Raw genomic sequence first — 12,939 nt, 5'->3', positions numbered from 1 at the left:
TATATTTTATATATTTATATTATATATATTATATTTATATATTTTTCAATGAAAAGCAATACTTTCATTCTGTAAATTTAGCTTTTAATAAAGATTCAACATATTTAACCTTTAAACCTGTCGTACTGTTTAATTTATTCATAGAAGATTCGTGTTTTTTCAATATATTGTCAAAATCCATTTTTATGTTGAGTACATGTCTGTTTTGTTGTTTATTGGAAATTGTTAAATAAAGGTTGTTAATAAAAAAAACAATGTTTGTCAATAAAGTTTGTATTTGAAGCCGGTCAAGATGGCGGACTACGACTTGACAACCAAGATAGCTCATTTTCTGGACCGGCATTTGGTTTTCCCTCTGTTGGAATTCCTCTCTGTGAAAGAGGTAAAGAAGCTTTTACATCTTAAAACACCAAAAAATATAAAGTTTATGTTAATTGGCGTGTGTTTATACACGTAGTTGCCTAGCGACGCGGGCTAGCATGTTAGCTTAGCGGTTTAACGCTAGCTACGAATGGCTGAACAGCATCATGACCGTTGATGCGTCCTGATGCTGTTTCCCCTTTCTTTTATAGACAGACTGTTTCTAAATTTGAGTGTGTGTCCCAAATGAAACTATATAAATATATTTATTATTTTACAGATCTACAATGAGAAGGAACTTCTTCAGGGAAAGCTGGACCTCCTCAGCGAGACCAACATGGTGGATTTCGCGATGGATGTGTACAAAAACCTGTACCCGGACAAGGAAATCCCACACTGTAAGAATCACAGCAGTTTAATAGTTTGTTATTATTCCAAAGCATTTAATTCTGGCATTATATATAGCCTTCAAACAGTAGATGCATACAGGCTGGCATAGGTTTAGTCAGCACTGTTTTTGTTTGTCTGTTATTGTAGCCTATGTGCTCTTGAATTGCTCCTCTTGGACACATTAAAGATCTGGAGGTAGTCATTGATTCATTTGTACGTTGTGTTTACCTTAGATTAGGTAAAGAAAATGAGATTGACAGTCATGTATTAACCTTAAAGTCAAAGGAAATACTTGACGCCTTGTTATGTAGCTTCTGTGACTGTGATGTCCCAACATTGACACCATAGCTCCTTATTGATCAGAAGATAATAGTACTTTGATCTGGAAAGTCCTTGATCACTGGTCAGGAATCATTCTTGCCTATATTTTGTGTAGAGTTGTACCAATACCAATACCAGAAATGCCTCACAGGGTAAAATACTGGTCTTCCGCCTCTTATCTGGGGTCGGGTCACAGGGGCAGCAGCTCTAGCAGGAGACCCCAAACTTCCCTTTCCCGGGCCACATTAACCAGCTCTAACTGGGGGATCCTGAGGCGTTCCCAGGCCAGTGTGGAGATATAATCTCTCCACCTGGTCCAGGGTCTTCCCCGAGGCCTCCTCCCAGCTGGACGTGCCTGGAACACCTCCCTACGTTAAAATAATATGTTTATGTTCTTTTTAATGATAGCCCCCTATTAATGCTGGCTGCGGTGGAAAGACGTTATGGTCACCCCTTGTGTCAGGCAGATATCAGCATCATATTAACACGCCTTCACACAGCCGAACTAGCTACCAGGGCTTGTGAAACTATTGTATAGGTTTCTCAAGCCCCCACTTATACTCCTTATGAGTAAATCATTTATTTTGTCAAACAGATTTGTTATTTGGGATGGTTCTGGGGACAGTAAGCAAGTGTATTTGTCAAACCTTTTAAGAGCGGTCCACATGACAATTGACTTAATGTTTTAAAAATGTTTTGTGCTGCAAGTTATAGCCAATAACTAGGGACACAGCGGACAGAAACAGTGTTAAATAAATGTTCGTGTGTCTGTTTTATGTCTTCTTCTTTTGAAATTGTTGTATTTTATCCAATGCAAAAAAAAACACCATATAGACATCATATTGGGCAACCTGCTTTCTAAATATCGGCATCAGCCGTTGAAGAACCCATATGGGTCGACCATTAGTTGTTGTTGTGTTTCGCATGACTGTGAAACTAGAAATTAAGAGATTTCCTTGGCAATTATATCTCATCCATACGGGGTTATGAGTATACAGCTGCTAAAACACAATAACTATACTTTTTTTTTTAAACGCACAGGTATCAGATCGGTTTTCAGTGTCTGCCGCTTCACAAGTTCAGAGATCAGAATTGGTATCGGAAAGGAAAAATCATATCAGAACATCTCTGTGATGATTTGTGCTATTGAAGTTCCATCCAGATGAATGAATGTCAAGTCATTGGGGTTAGCTGTTAATGTTTGTCCTCTAACCACCACTTAAGCAAGACATTGTGTGTCTGTTTCAGCTCTGAGGGAAAAGAGGAGTACTGTGGTGGCCCAACTGAAGCAGCTCCAGTCTGAGACGGAGCCAATAGTCAAGATGTTTGAAGACCCAGAGACGACTCGACAGATGCAGTCCACAAGGTCGGATCAACTAATACGCCGTTTATTCTTTAATGACAGCACTGACAGTATTAAGGCCAGTTCAGACCAATGATTCGCAGCGAAACTGTTTTTGAAAGTTGCAGCGGTGTGAACTGGCTGTATCGTCTGGACTCAAACCGGCTGATGGTGTCTCCTGCGATTCAGCTTGTCAAATCGCCAGAAGCTGGTTTTAGACGTGAGACGCATCATCTGTTTCAACAGCCAATTAAGTCTCAGCAAAGTCCGCTGGTAAAGTCCCTTACAAACTGTCAGCTGGTTGAAAAGGCAGTAATGGACGGAGGCTCAATGCGCAAGAGAGGGAGAGACAGAGAGACAGACAGAGAGGGTGGAGTGAGCAATAAAATAAATAAGGAGAGGGAGCACCGTAATCGAGAACAAAGCAGTGAATCAGGAAAATAAAAAAGCATTTTCAGCGTTTCATCACAACTAGAAATGCAGCTGTAGCAAGTATCTCACTATCGCTGTCCTCGTATATATTTTATAATGCTACAAATTATATCCAGCTACGAAAAAAAGCCTGAGAAGTCGTAAGTTCAAACAGAAGTACAGAGAGGCGTTAGAGATGATGTACGTCTCGCCTTGTCTCACTGATTTGAACGGGCAGGTTTCAGAACGTTGCAGACCTGCATGTTGCAAGTAGTTGTAAGTTTCAACTTGTCTCAATTTGAATCTTTTGCCTGAACTGGGCTTAACCATACTTGTGTGAGTACTGTCTTGTTTGTGGACTGTCTGTTTGATCAGTGTGTGTTATTCTTCATCAGAGACGGGAGGATGCTCTTCGACTACCTTTCAGAGAAACACAACGTAAGTTTCGAAAATGCAAATGGTGTATTCCCACACCTCTCTTTGTATAAAGAGTGTGCTGTGTTTTAATATTTTAAGGTGGGTTGCACGATTTTCTTCTGTTTCCATAACAACCAGCTGCCACTGTGAGCCGACAGGACTGTTCTCCAAATCTCAGAATCTTAAAACATCCAACAACACCCACCGATGTGCTCATTATTCACTCAGCGATTCCTGCTAATGGTTTCTTTATTTTACCTTTTTTAAAATGACACTTGTATAATAAGCCTGGCAGCCTCACAGTTGGTTTTCTTTGAGGGGGAAAAAGTACAAATATGCTAGCAGTTTGAAAAACAGTTATCTAACAGTTGCAGTATTATTTTGACTGCACTCCAGGACTAAAGACTGTTGAAAGCCAATGTCATTGTAGCTTTAATATCATGCCAAACCATTTTAAAATGGATTCTTTTTCTTTATGACTCTTCACCTGCTGAATGGCAGACCTCTCAGTCAAACCAGATCTTATCCCCACATAGTTGCTGTTGAGCTTTGTTCGATGTTCTTTAATTTCAATGACCCTTGTTTTTATTTCTTAGTTTCGGCAAGAATACCTGGACACGCTGTACAGGTACGCCAAGTTCCAGTACGAGTGCGGGAACTACTCTGGGGCTGCAGAGTACCTCTACTTCTTCCGTGTACTGGTAAGAATATCCACATAAGAATGGCACATGTTAAACAATCTACAATAGATTCAAATGTTTTCATCTAGATTTTTTTTAAATGACTATTTCAAAAATACTGCACAGTCTGTTTGGATTATGATGCACTTAATGTGTCCCTCTCTGCTCAGGTTCCCTCAACGGACAGGAATGCTCTGAGCTCTCTGTGGGGGAAACTGGCCTCTGAGATCCTGATGCAGAACTGGGAGGCAGCCATGGAGGATCTCACCCGTCTAAGGGAGACTATTGATAACAACGTAAGTCAATGATACTTTATGGCTACGCTAATATTTACACCTAGCGTTCACACTCACACCACTCTTAAAATGGAGCCATTTCAAAACGCTGGTGAACCCATTATGACTTTGAGACTACGGGGTCGTGTTCGAGACATTTGGAAATAATGACGCAGACACGTTTGTTTCCTGATTCAGTCTCATCAGTCCTGATGTGTCCTTTCCCTGATTCGCCAAGGCCCCATCATGTGACCCTTTACTGGGGGAAAAAAGGAAACATCAGCCTTGATTACTGGTGGTTAATTCAACATTCAATTAAATTCATTCATCTTCAACCGCTTATCCCGGGATCGGGTCGCGGGTGGGCTGGAGCCGATCCCAGCTGACATCGGGCGTGAGGCGGTGTACACCCTGGACAGGACGCCAGTCTATCGCAGGGCACATAGAGACGAACAGAGACAGACAACCATTCACACCTACGGGCAATTCTTAGAGTAATCAATTCACCTAACACGTGCATGTCTTTTGATTGTGGGAGGAAACCGGAGAACCCGGAGTAAACCCACGCAGACACCGGGAGAACATGCAAACTCCACACAGAAGGGCCCAGGCCGGGATGCGAACCTGGAACCTTCTCGCTTACAGTGCCAAATCATAGAAAAAGTTATCTCAGGACACTTTACAGAGTAGGTAAAGACCACACTCTATGACTTATTTATGATTTACATAGACCCAACAATTCCCCCGTAGAGTATGGTGGGGACGAAAACCTTCCCTATAACAGACAGGAACCTCAGACAGACCCAGCTCTGTGGAGGACGGACATCTGCACCGGTTGGGGAGGAAGAAACGGAGAGAGAAAGAGAGAACATGGATAACAAATTACAGCCATTTCTGACCTTAATGACGATGCTACAGTTCAGCTGTTGTGCAGTTAAATTCTGCATTTTATAACGCTTCTGCTGCCTCCATGTGTAAAAGACAGGATGTTATTCCAGCAACTTGCAATAATTCCTGTGTCCAGCAGAGGCGTTATCCACCGTACAGTGTTTACACTGGCACACGCATGCCCAGTGTAAGTGAATGATCTGTGACACAGTAAGTGTTCTCAGGTGTGTTAATATGGAGAGTGATTATTTCTGAAGTGTCCCTAATTACTCTTGAGAACAGAATTAATTTTCATTTCGAGATGAAAACATTGTGGATGGAGCCTAGGATGCTTACAGTTGTCATCAATTTCATAATTATAATTAACTATTATGAGATAACGTTAGCAATATAGAAATAAAATGAGATTGGCCAAGTAGCACATAGCAACATGGAAGGATATTTGCAGCTTCTGGTAAACTAAACTATGAAGTAGAAATTGGCAGAACTGTGAGAGGAGAGTGGATCTCTTTTTATGAGATGTCAGAATCGATATCAGTGCATCCTGACTAAGGTGTACCCAGATAATTCATCTACTGCTGTTTAAAGGTCATTTACCTCAATAGTTAGTATGCGAATCTGCTTCTGTTTCTCTGCAGTTTACCAGGAACGTCACTGAACGTTAGTCTGAATCGTCTTTTATTTGGGTTCTTGTTCTGAAAACATTGCCTGCGACGACATTTCATAATCTTAACCATTGGTGTCCCCTCTCTCCTTTCAGTCTGTGAGCTCTCCTCTCCAGTCCCTGCAGCAGAGGACCTGGCTCATCCACTGGTCCCTCTTTGTGTTCTTCAACCACCCTAAAGGCAGAGACAACATCATCGAGCTCTTCCTCTATCAGCCTCAGTGAGTCTTTGCCTTTCAGTATAGCCAAGAACAGTCGTATTTTCGAAACGATGCACAGCGTATACACATTCGCAGGCGTGATGGTGCCGTCATCCAGACTCTGTATTAAATGCTTCAGAGCATATGGCTGAGGGACGTGCTGGCTTTTCTACAGTTTAAACCTGAGAGCTTTATTGAAAAAAGCCATTATAGTTTGAAGGCCACCCTGCTGTTGTATTGTCAGTTTATTTTCTGAATTAATTTGATTCACCATATGTTGCAGCTACGAAAGTGTACTTTTGTCTTTTTTTTTTTAAATTGTACCCTGCAAGGCTTTTTACAGCATGAATCAAAGCTTTGTCTGCACAACTTCGCCGTCTCTTTCAGAGTTAGATTACCCGATTTTGTTGTGATGGCAACTAATCGTGGTTTTGCTGTTCACTGCTTATTGTTTTTTTTTTTGTCAGGTACCTGAATGCCATCCAAACAATGTGCCCACACATACTGCGTTACCTCACAACTGCAGTCATCACCAACAAAGACGTACGGAAGCGCAGACAAGTGCTCAAAGACTTGGTGAAAGTCATTCAACAGGCAAGATCAATAAACGCTAGCAGAATATTTTTTATCTATTGTGGCTCAAGGATTTAGCCGATATATGAATGGTGGTTTTTCTCTCTCCCGCAGGAGTCATACACGTATAAGGACCCAATCACAGAGTTTGTGGAGTGTCTCTACGTCAACTTCGACTTTGACAGCGCCCAGAAGAAGCTGAGGGAGTGTGAATCGGTGAGGATAGCTTCCTGACGTTTCTCCTTCAGCTCCCCTGCTTGACAGTGTGTGTTTGTCATGGTGCACAGGCCTAAGTCACCTCATAAAAGTTAGCTGTCTCCTGGGACTGAGGGCTAATATGAAGCTTCTCTTAGCTATGGTGCTCTGATCTCCTGAGTCCTCGGCATTAAACTTTGCAGCTATTCAGTCTCAGCAAATCCATGTCTGGCCTGATTTGCTGCCTCTTCCTTTTATTCAGTTTGATTCTCAAAGCGTAACAGCTGTCAGATTTGGGCCACGGTTGCCTTCTTTTGAGGAACCCTTGAGTGCAGTTTTTTAGTTGTGTTGAGGGACCACTTTGCGCGTTCTCTAAGCACTTATCAATTGGCTTTTACCCCTCTTGTATAAATTATGCAGTGATTGTGAATGCCTCAACTACCCTGTCAGATACAGAGTGTGAGCATAGTGATGGAAGAAAGAGGAGAGTTCATTAAGTCATTATGTTGTCATGGTTTCTGCTGGTGTCTAATGGTCAGGGGAATTTAAATGTATGTGTTTTTGTTTATTTTCCCTCGAGATTAATTACTGTATGAAAATGACATGATGTTTTAGTTTTGCCGTTTACAGCTTTTTCGAGCCTCCCGTTGTGTAAAGAGAACTTTTGGTTGATGTGAGACATTAATGTCAGCAGTGGACAAGATAAGAACAAGAAGGGCACTCAGAGAGCACAGAGCTCTGCCAAGGACAAATGTCCTGTCTCACAATGTTCATGAAAGTGGAAAATAATTTGTGTATCCGCACTGTGACTCACATCAGCTTCACAGTGTGTTCTTCCTTGGCCCATGCTACTCCCTTTCACCAAGATTCATGAAAACAGGGCCCATAGTTTATTATCCGTAATCCTGCTGAAAAGCAAACCAAACCGAAAGCATAACCTCCCTGACTGAGGTTATTCGTGAATTTGCAAACTAATTGTACGGTGGACTATGGCACCTTAACTTGTTTACCACAACAAAGCATTTGATAATTGGATTCCTCACACAATAACCGCTCTTTGTGAAATATTGATGCCACAACGCAGCTCAAGTTCCAGGCACTAATGTCTTCCTAAATGTAAGCTCTTGTGGAGATTTGAGGTGGCCAGACATCCCACTGGATGTTTCTGTGATCGGTGCTTTAAACCACAGATGGAGACGTCACAACATAATCTCCCACTAACACTGTATGTAGGTATGAATGTCTCTGTCTGTTGACTGCTTTATAATTCATGTTGGCTGGTCGGGCTTGTTTCGTGCTTGTTTTCTTTAGCAGGAACTTGGAGACATTGATGGAGAAACATGTTAACACTCTGTTGTGTAACAGCACGTTCATTTCCTCAAAAACATGCCTGCATTGAATATTTACAGCTGTGAGCATTAGCATTGTTTGGTTTGTTCTTCATGAAGGCCGAACATTGTCTCGGGCTTTTCTCTCAAAGTTGGTACAGGATTTAGCCTTCACACCACAGGAAGCTCCCACACTACGGATATCCTGAGGAGATTTAGACGGACATTGATGCATAAATGTGCGTTTTAATGAAGAAAATTAGATGACAATATCCTTTATATGTTTTGGGGAATGGGTAGTTTGAAGGAAAACTCTCCACCATCCAAACCACATACCCAATACAAAAGTCTTAAAATACAAAAAATACTCTGCACTGAATAAGAGGGAGACAAACCACAGGGAATAGTTTCCAGGTCATCATATGTGGTTGTAGAGTGGTGCCATTGTTTCTCAAACAGTGGTACTCTCAGGTGGTACTTGAAGAAATCTCCAAAATAAAAAAAGAAACATTAATTGCTAAATTAATATAATACTAGGATAATACTAAAACTTTAAAGAGCCTTGAGATGTAATTTAAAACAAGTTTAGCATTTCCTGTAATATTTTTGTTTCAGTATCAGCCTGTTACGTAGTCATGTTCATGAGTTACGAGCTAAACTGTGATGGCAGGAGAGTGACCAGAGGTAAAAGGAAAACACTGACATGTCAGTTCTGATGCTACCCCTTCCTACAGCGTGTCTGTGGCTGAAGACAGTCAACAATAAATCATCTTCTGATTAAGAATCAACCTTCCTGTCCGTAGCTGAATAGTGTCGCTGCTGTATTTAAACACTGGTCTTGGTGATGGTACTCGAGACAGCCTGAGATTTACTGAGGGGGTACGTCATGTACAGAGTTTGAGAGCCACTGTGTACTTAAGTATACTTAATCACTCCGGTAAAACACGTACATGGTTTAAAATGACAGCTGCATACACACAATTTGAATATGACACTGTATATATGTATTATTGTTCTGTGCTGCACTCGTGGCTGCACTTGCTTCCACTACTGTTATTTTATTCTCTATACATTCAGCATTCATTTAGTCACATTAATCTTGTTTCTATATGTTTGTACTTTATACTCTGTGCTATGTTTTTATAGTAATGTACTATTTATTCTTAATGAGGCATCTGCAGCCTTGCTTGAAACAGCTCATTGTACAAGTGCAGTGACAATAGGTGTCTCGTACTGACAAAGAAATAGAACTACTAATCCAAGAAACACGTTGTCTTTTCGTTTATTTGTACACTTTCTGTATGTGAATGCTTTGTATGTGCATAGAGTGGTTGTTGTTTGCAGTAGCGTGGTCTCTTTTCCTCTGCAGGTTCTCGTGAATGACTTCTTCCTCGTGGCTTGCCTCGAGGATTTCATTGAGAACGCCCGTCTCTTCATCTTTGAGACCTTCTGTCGGATTCATCAGTGCATCAGCATCAGGTACGCCGTCTTTGTAATAGATGACTTGTCAGAAGCAGTCTGTGCTGTGCCTTTTTTTTTTTTTACATTTGAGAAAGCACAGTTTGTTTCCATGATGAGAAAATGAGAAAAGACGTTGATGAAAAGCTCTTTTCAACTTCTGCACCCAGATGATTGATGTTCTGCAGTAACTTTACTTCTCCCTGCTTCCAAATTGTAGATTTTATTCATGTCCTGTTTTTCAAGTATATTCATCAGCAGCAACTGACTTTGGATTCCCTGAAAGGATATTTGCTTAACTGAAGTGCCCCCTCCTCCTTCCCTCTTTCCACTCAGCATGCTGGCAGACAAGCTCAACATGACGCCGGAGGAGGCGGAGAGGTGGATCGTCAACCTCATCCGTAATGCCAGACTCGATGCCAAAATCGACTCCAAACTGGTGAGGCTCTGCATTCACTGATCCACTGAGCCTAGCATAAACAGCCCTGTCTAGACGACTAATTTAGGTAGTGATGTTATGGCAATTTATTCAGTTTGCTCTTGAAGACTGAAAGCAGCATCCACGGATTTAACTGGTGGCGCACTTAACATTTCTCACAAGTCAGTCCTTCAAAAATAGACATTTGTGTATGTTTGTTCTCAGGGCCACGTGGTGATGGGCAACAACGCAGTGTCACCATACCAGCAGGTGATCGAGAAGACCAAAAGCCTGTCCTTCCGGAGCCAGATGTTGGCAATGAACATTGAGAAGAAAGTGGCCCACAGCAACAGGAATGAGGTAGACAATCACTGAACAGTGTGTAGGTGACTTGTCACCCTTTACTAGTATTTGCTGTTGGGGGGTTATTAACACCATATAAGGCTGCACAATTACCGTATTTTCCGCCTTATATATCGACCAATATTGAGCCACAACAGGTCTCGCAACTACGGTAAGCAGCTGCCGACTCTATTTTCCCAGTAGAAGAAGTAACGCGCGGTGCATGTTGAGATATATGACTGCGTGAAGCGTGCCGTTTCATTTCCATGTGTGTGTTTGTGTAAAGAGCCCAAAATGGCTCCTGTTAAGAGACACGCTTACGACGCAGAGTTTCAACTCAAGGCCATTAGTCACGCAGTAGAACACGGGAATAGAGCAGCAGCCAGAGAGTTTAACCTGAACCAATCAATGGTGCCGAAGTGGAGGAAGCAACACGATGACCTCCCCTGACTGTTTTGTTGACATCTCCTTTAGCGCAGCTCTATCTAACGGATGCAGAACGTATCCCCAGCCTCGACTGTAGCGTCTATTCTATGCGCCCTATAATGCGGTGCGCCTTATAGTGCAGAAAATACGGTAGTGTAATATTTATCTTGATCAAGATTTTGGCTTCCAACAATAAAATCGATCGACTGTGATATTGACGTTTAAAATGCTCTGCTCATAGAAAACCTTTCTGCGTATCAATTCACACGCTTCCTAAACAAACTGCCACCAGGGGGCGATCCAGCTTTTTTGGGGAGCTGTAAGAAATTGCAGCTATTTTTTCAGGCGTCAGATTATTCTCTTTACAAAAACACTGGATCTACTGTAAATGGGTCAGCGACATGTTGGCATTTAAAAATACAAATGTAGAAACGTTCAGCACTTAATGACACGTATGTGGTGGCAGCTTTGATCTATAATGTGAAAACACTGCATCCTCAGATAACTCTCAGTCTTCCTCTTAGTTTATTATATAATACATTTAATTTTGAAAAGGACCCAGTTGAGGTGGTTCGGGCATCTAGAAAGGATTCCCCCTGGGCGCCTCCATAGGGAGGTGTTCCAGGCACGTCCAGCTGGGAGGAGGCCTCGGGGAAGACCCAGGACCAGGTGGAGAGATTAGATCTCCACACTGGCCTGGGAACGCCTTAGGATCCCCCAGTTAGAGCTGGTTAATGTGGCCCGGGAAAGGGAAGTTTGGGGTCCCCTGCTGGAGCTGCTGCCCCCGAGACCCGACCCCGGATAAGAGGCTGAAGATGAGATGAGATTTCATTTTGTGTAGAAACAAAAATTCCTTAATTTTAGTATTCCTTACAATCTGAGTGTTGTTTGTTTTGTCAGTCATTTTGAGAAAGGAGCTAGCAGGTGTCTTCAGGTGGATTTCTAATTTTGGAGCAAATCTCTTTTATGAAGTAGTTTAAGCATTTCTTCTCTAATGTTATTTTTTTTTTCTTCTGTTTTCTCAGACACCAAACTGGGCGGCTCAAGACTCCGGCTTCTATTAAAATGGAAATCAGCTTCAAGGGGATGCAGCTGGCTCTTATGGAAATTATTTAGGCTTTTTTATTGAATTCATTAATTTATTATTGTAGCAGATATTGTTATTTAACTGGCAGCTTAACATCTGCAGTAAAAAATGGCCGAGAGGAAGCAGCAAGACTTGATGAGGACTCGAGCCCCTTTCACACAGAGACTCAGCAGCTGTGTTTAATGAAGGTACGCAACAACTGGGCCACGCAAAGGCAGCATAAAAGAGCCTCCGTTGTTTCACACAGAACTCCGGCAGCATTCTGGAAGCAAAAGAGGCGTTGGTATCTAGTGTGCGTAAGCCGATCTGCACTGTTAATCAACCAGTTGACCCGCAAACTGCCAACGTTATACATTATCGTAGCACGACTGTCAGTAGAGAGGACACAGATGGACTGAAGCGCCACAGCAGCCGCGCGTGTGTTAGTTTGAGTGAAATGAGAGAGGAAAAGAACTTGTTTCTGAAAGTTATTAATAACTTCGGCTACTCACTTTTTGACCTGCCTGTGGTTTCGTACCTTTAACACAGACGGGTGGGGCGTAATAAAGGCGCAACAGCCACGCAATGAACGGGCGCTGTGTGAAAGGGGCTGCTGTCACTCAAGGCATTATTTATCAACTGGACACTATTTATCAAACCTTTTTTTTGAATCTGATATTAAGTGCTAATTTCTGAATTATTCACCCAGACTTTGGAGTTAACAAGCAATCCAGAAATGTCATTAACATTAAACTCTTTTTCCTCTATACTTGTTTCTTCTTCCTATATTAATATTGGACCACTAGATGGCGGAGTTGGTTCATTTTTGTGTGCTGCAGACAGTTGTGGTGTTTTACTTTCTGCCTGACTGTAGTTCCTGTTATAGTGTCTGAATTTAACATTTGTGTGATTAGTCGGAAATGTAAGAACAGACAAATTCAAAATTGACAAAAAGAGGCAGAGAGCTTGACTCTCCTGCAGCCAGCCTCGACGTAAGAGGCAGGGATGATTTAGTAATTGGAAAAGAAAAAACTTGCTGTTGGTATGGTGGTCAAACTGCATGTAAAGCACTGCAACGGCGACTCAGCAGCCATCATGCATCAGTTATGTCATGTTCAAGGCTCCTCTGAGTACTGTCAGTTTGAGTTGGTTGTCTCTGCTGGTACAGTAAATGTTTAACCACAC

At 42.0% G+C, this 12,939-nt stretch overlaps 1 protein-coding gene across 1 annotated transcript; it reads left to right on the top strand.

Moving 5' to 3' along the window:
• The first annotated feature begins 283 nt into the window (after positions 1 to 283).
• Positions 284 to 12,451, top strand: eif3eb (eukaryotic translation initiation factor 3, subunit E, b). The gene is made up of 13 exons (XM_083925084.1): positions 284 to 382; positions 641 to 758; positions 2,320 to 2,437; positions 3,220 to 3,262; positions 3,838 to 3,942; positions 4,092 to 4,217; positions 5,845 to 5,969; positions 6,416 to 6,542; positions 6,636 to 6,737; positions 9,414 to 9,523; positions 9,839 to 9,941; positions 10,146 to 10,280; positions 11,714 to 12,451. Exons 1-13 carry the CDS (start codon positions 293 to 295, stop codon positions 11,750 to 11,752), a joined length of 1,341 nt encoding a protein of 446 aa, XP_083781210.1. The 5' UTR covers positions 284 to 292; the 3' UTR covers positions 11,753 to 12,451.
• The last annotated feature ends 488 nt before the right edge of the window (positions 12,452 to 12,939 follow it).

Source organism: Echiichthys vipera, assembly GCF_963691815.1.
Source record: "Echiichthys vipera genome assembly, chromosome: 13".
In the NCBI taxonomy this organism is placed as follows: Eukaryota; Metazoa; Chordata; class Actinopteri; order Perciformes; family Trachinidae; genus Echiichthys; species Echiichthys vipera.
This window is presented reverse-complemented; position numbering and strand designations above follow the sequence as displayed.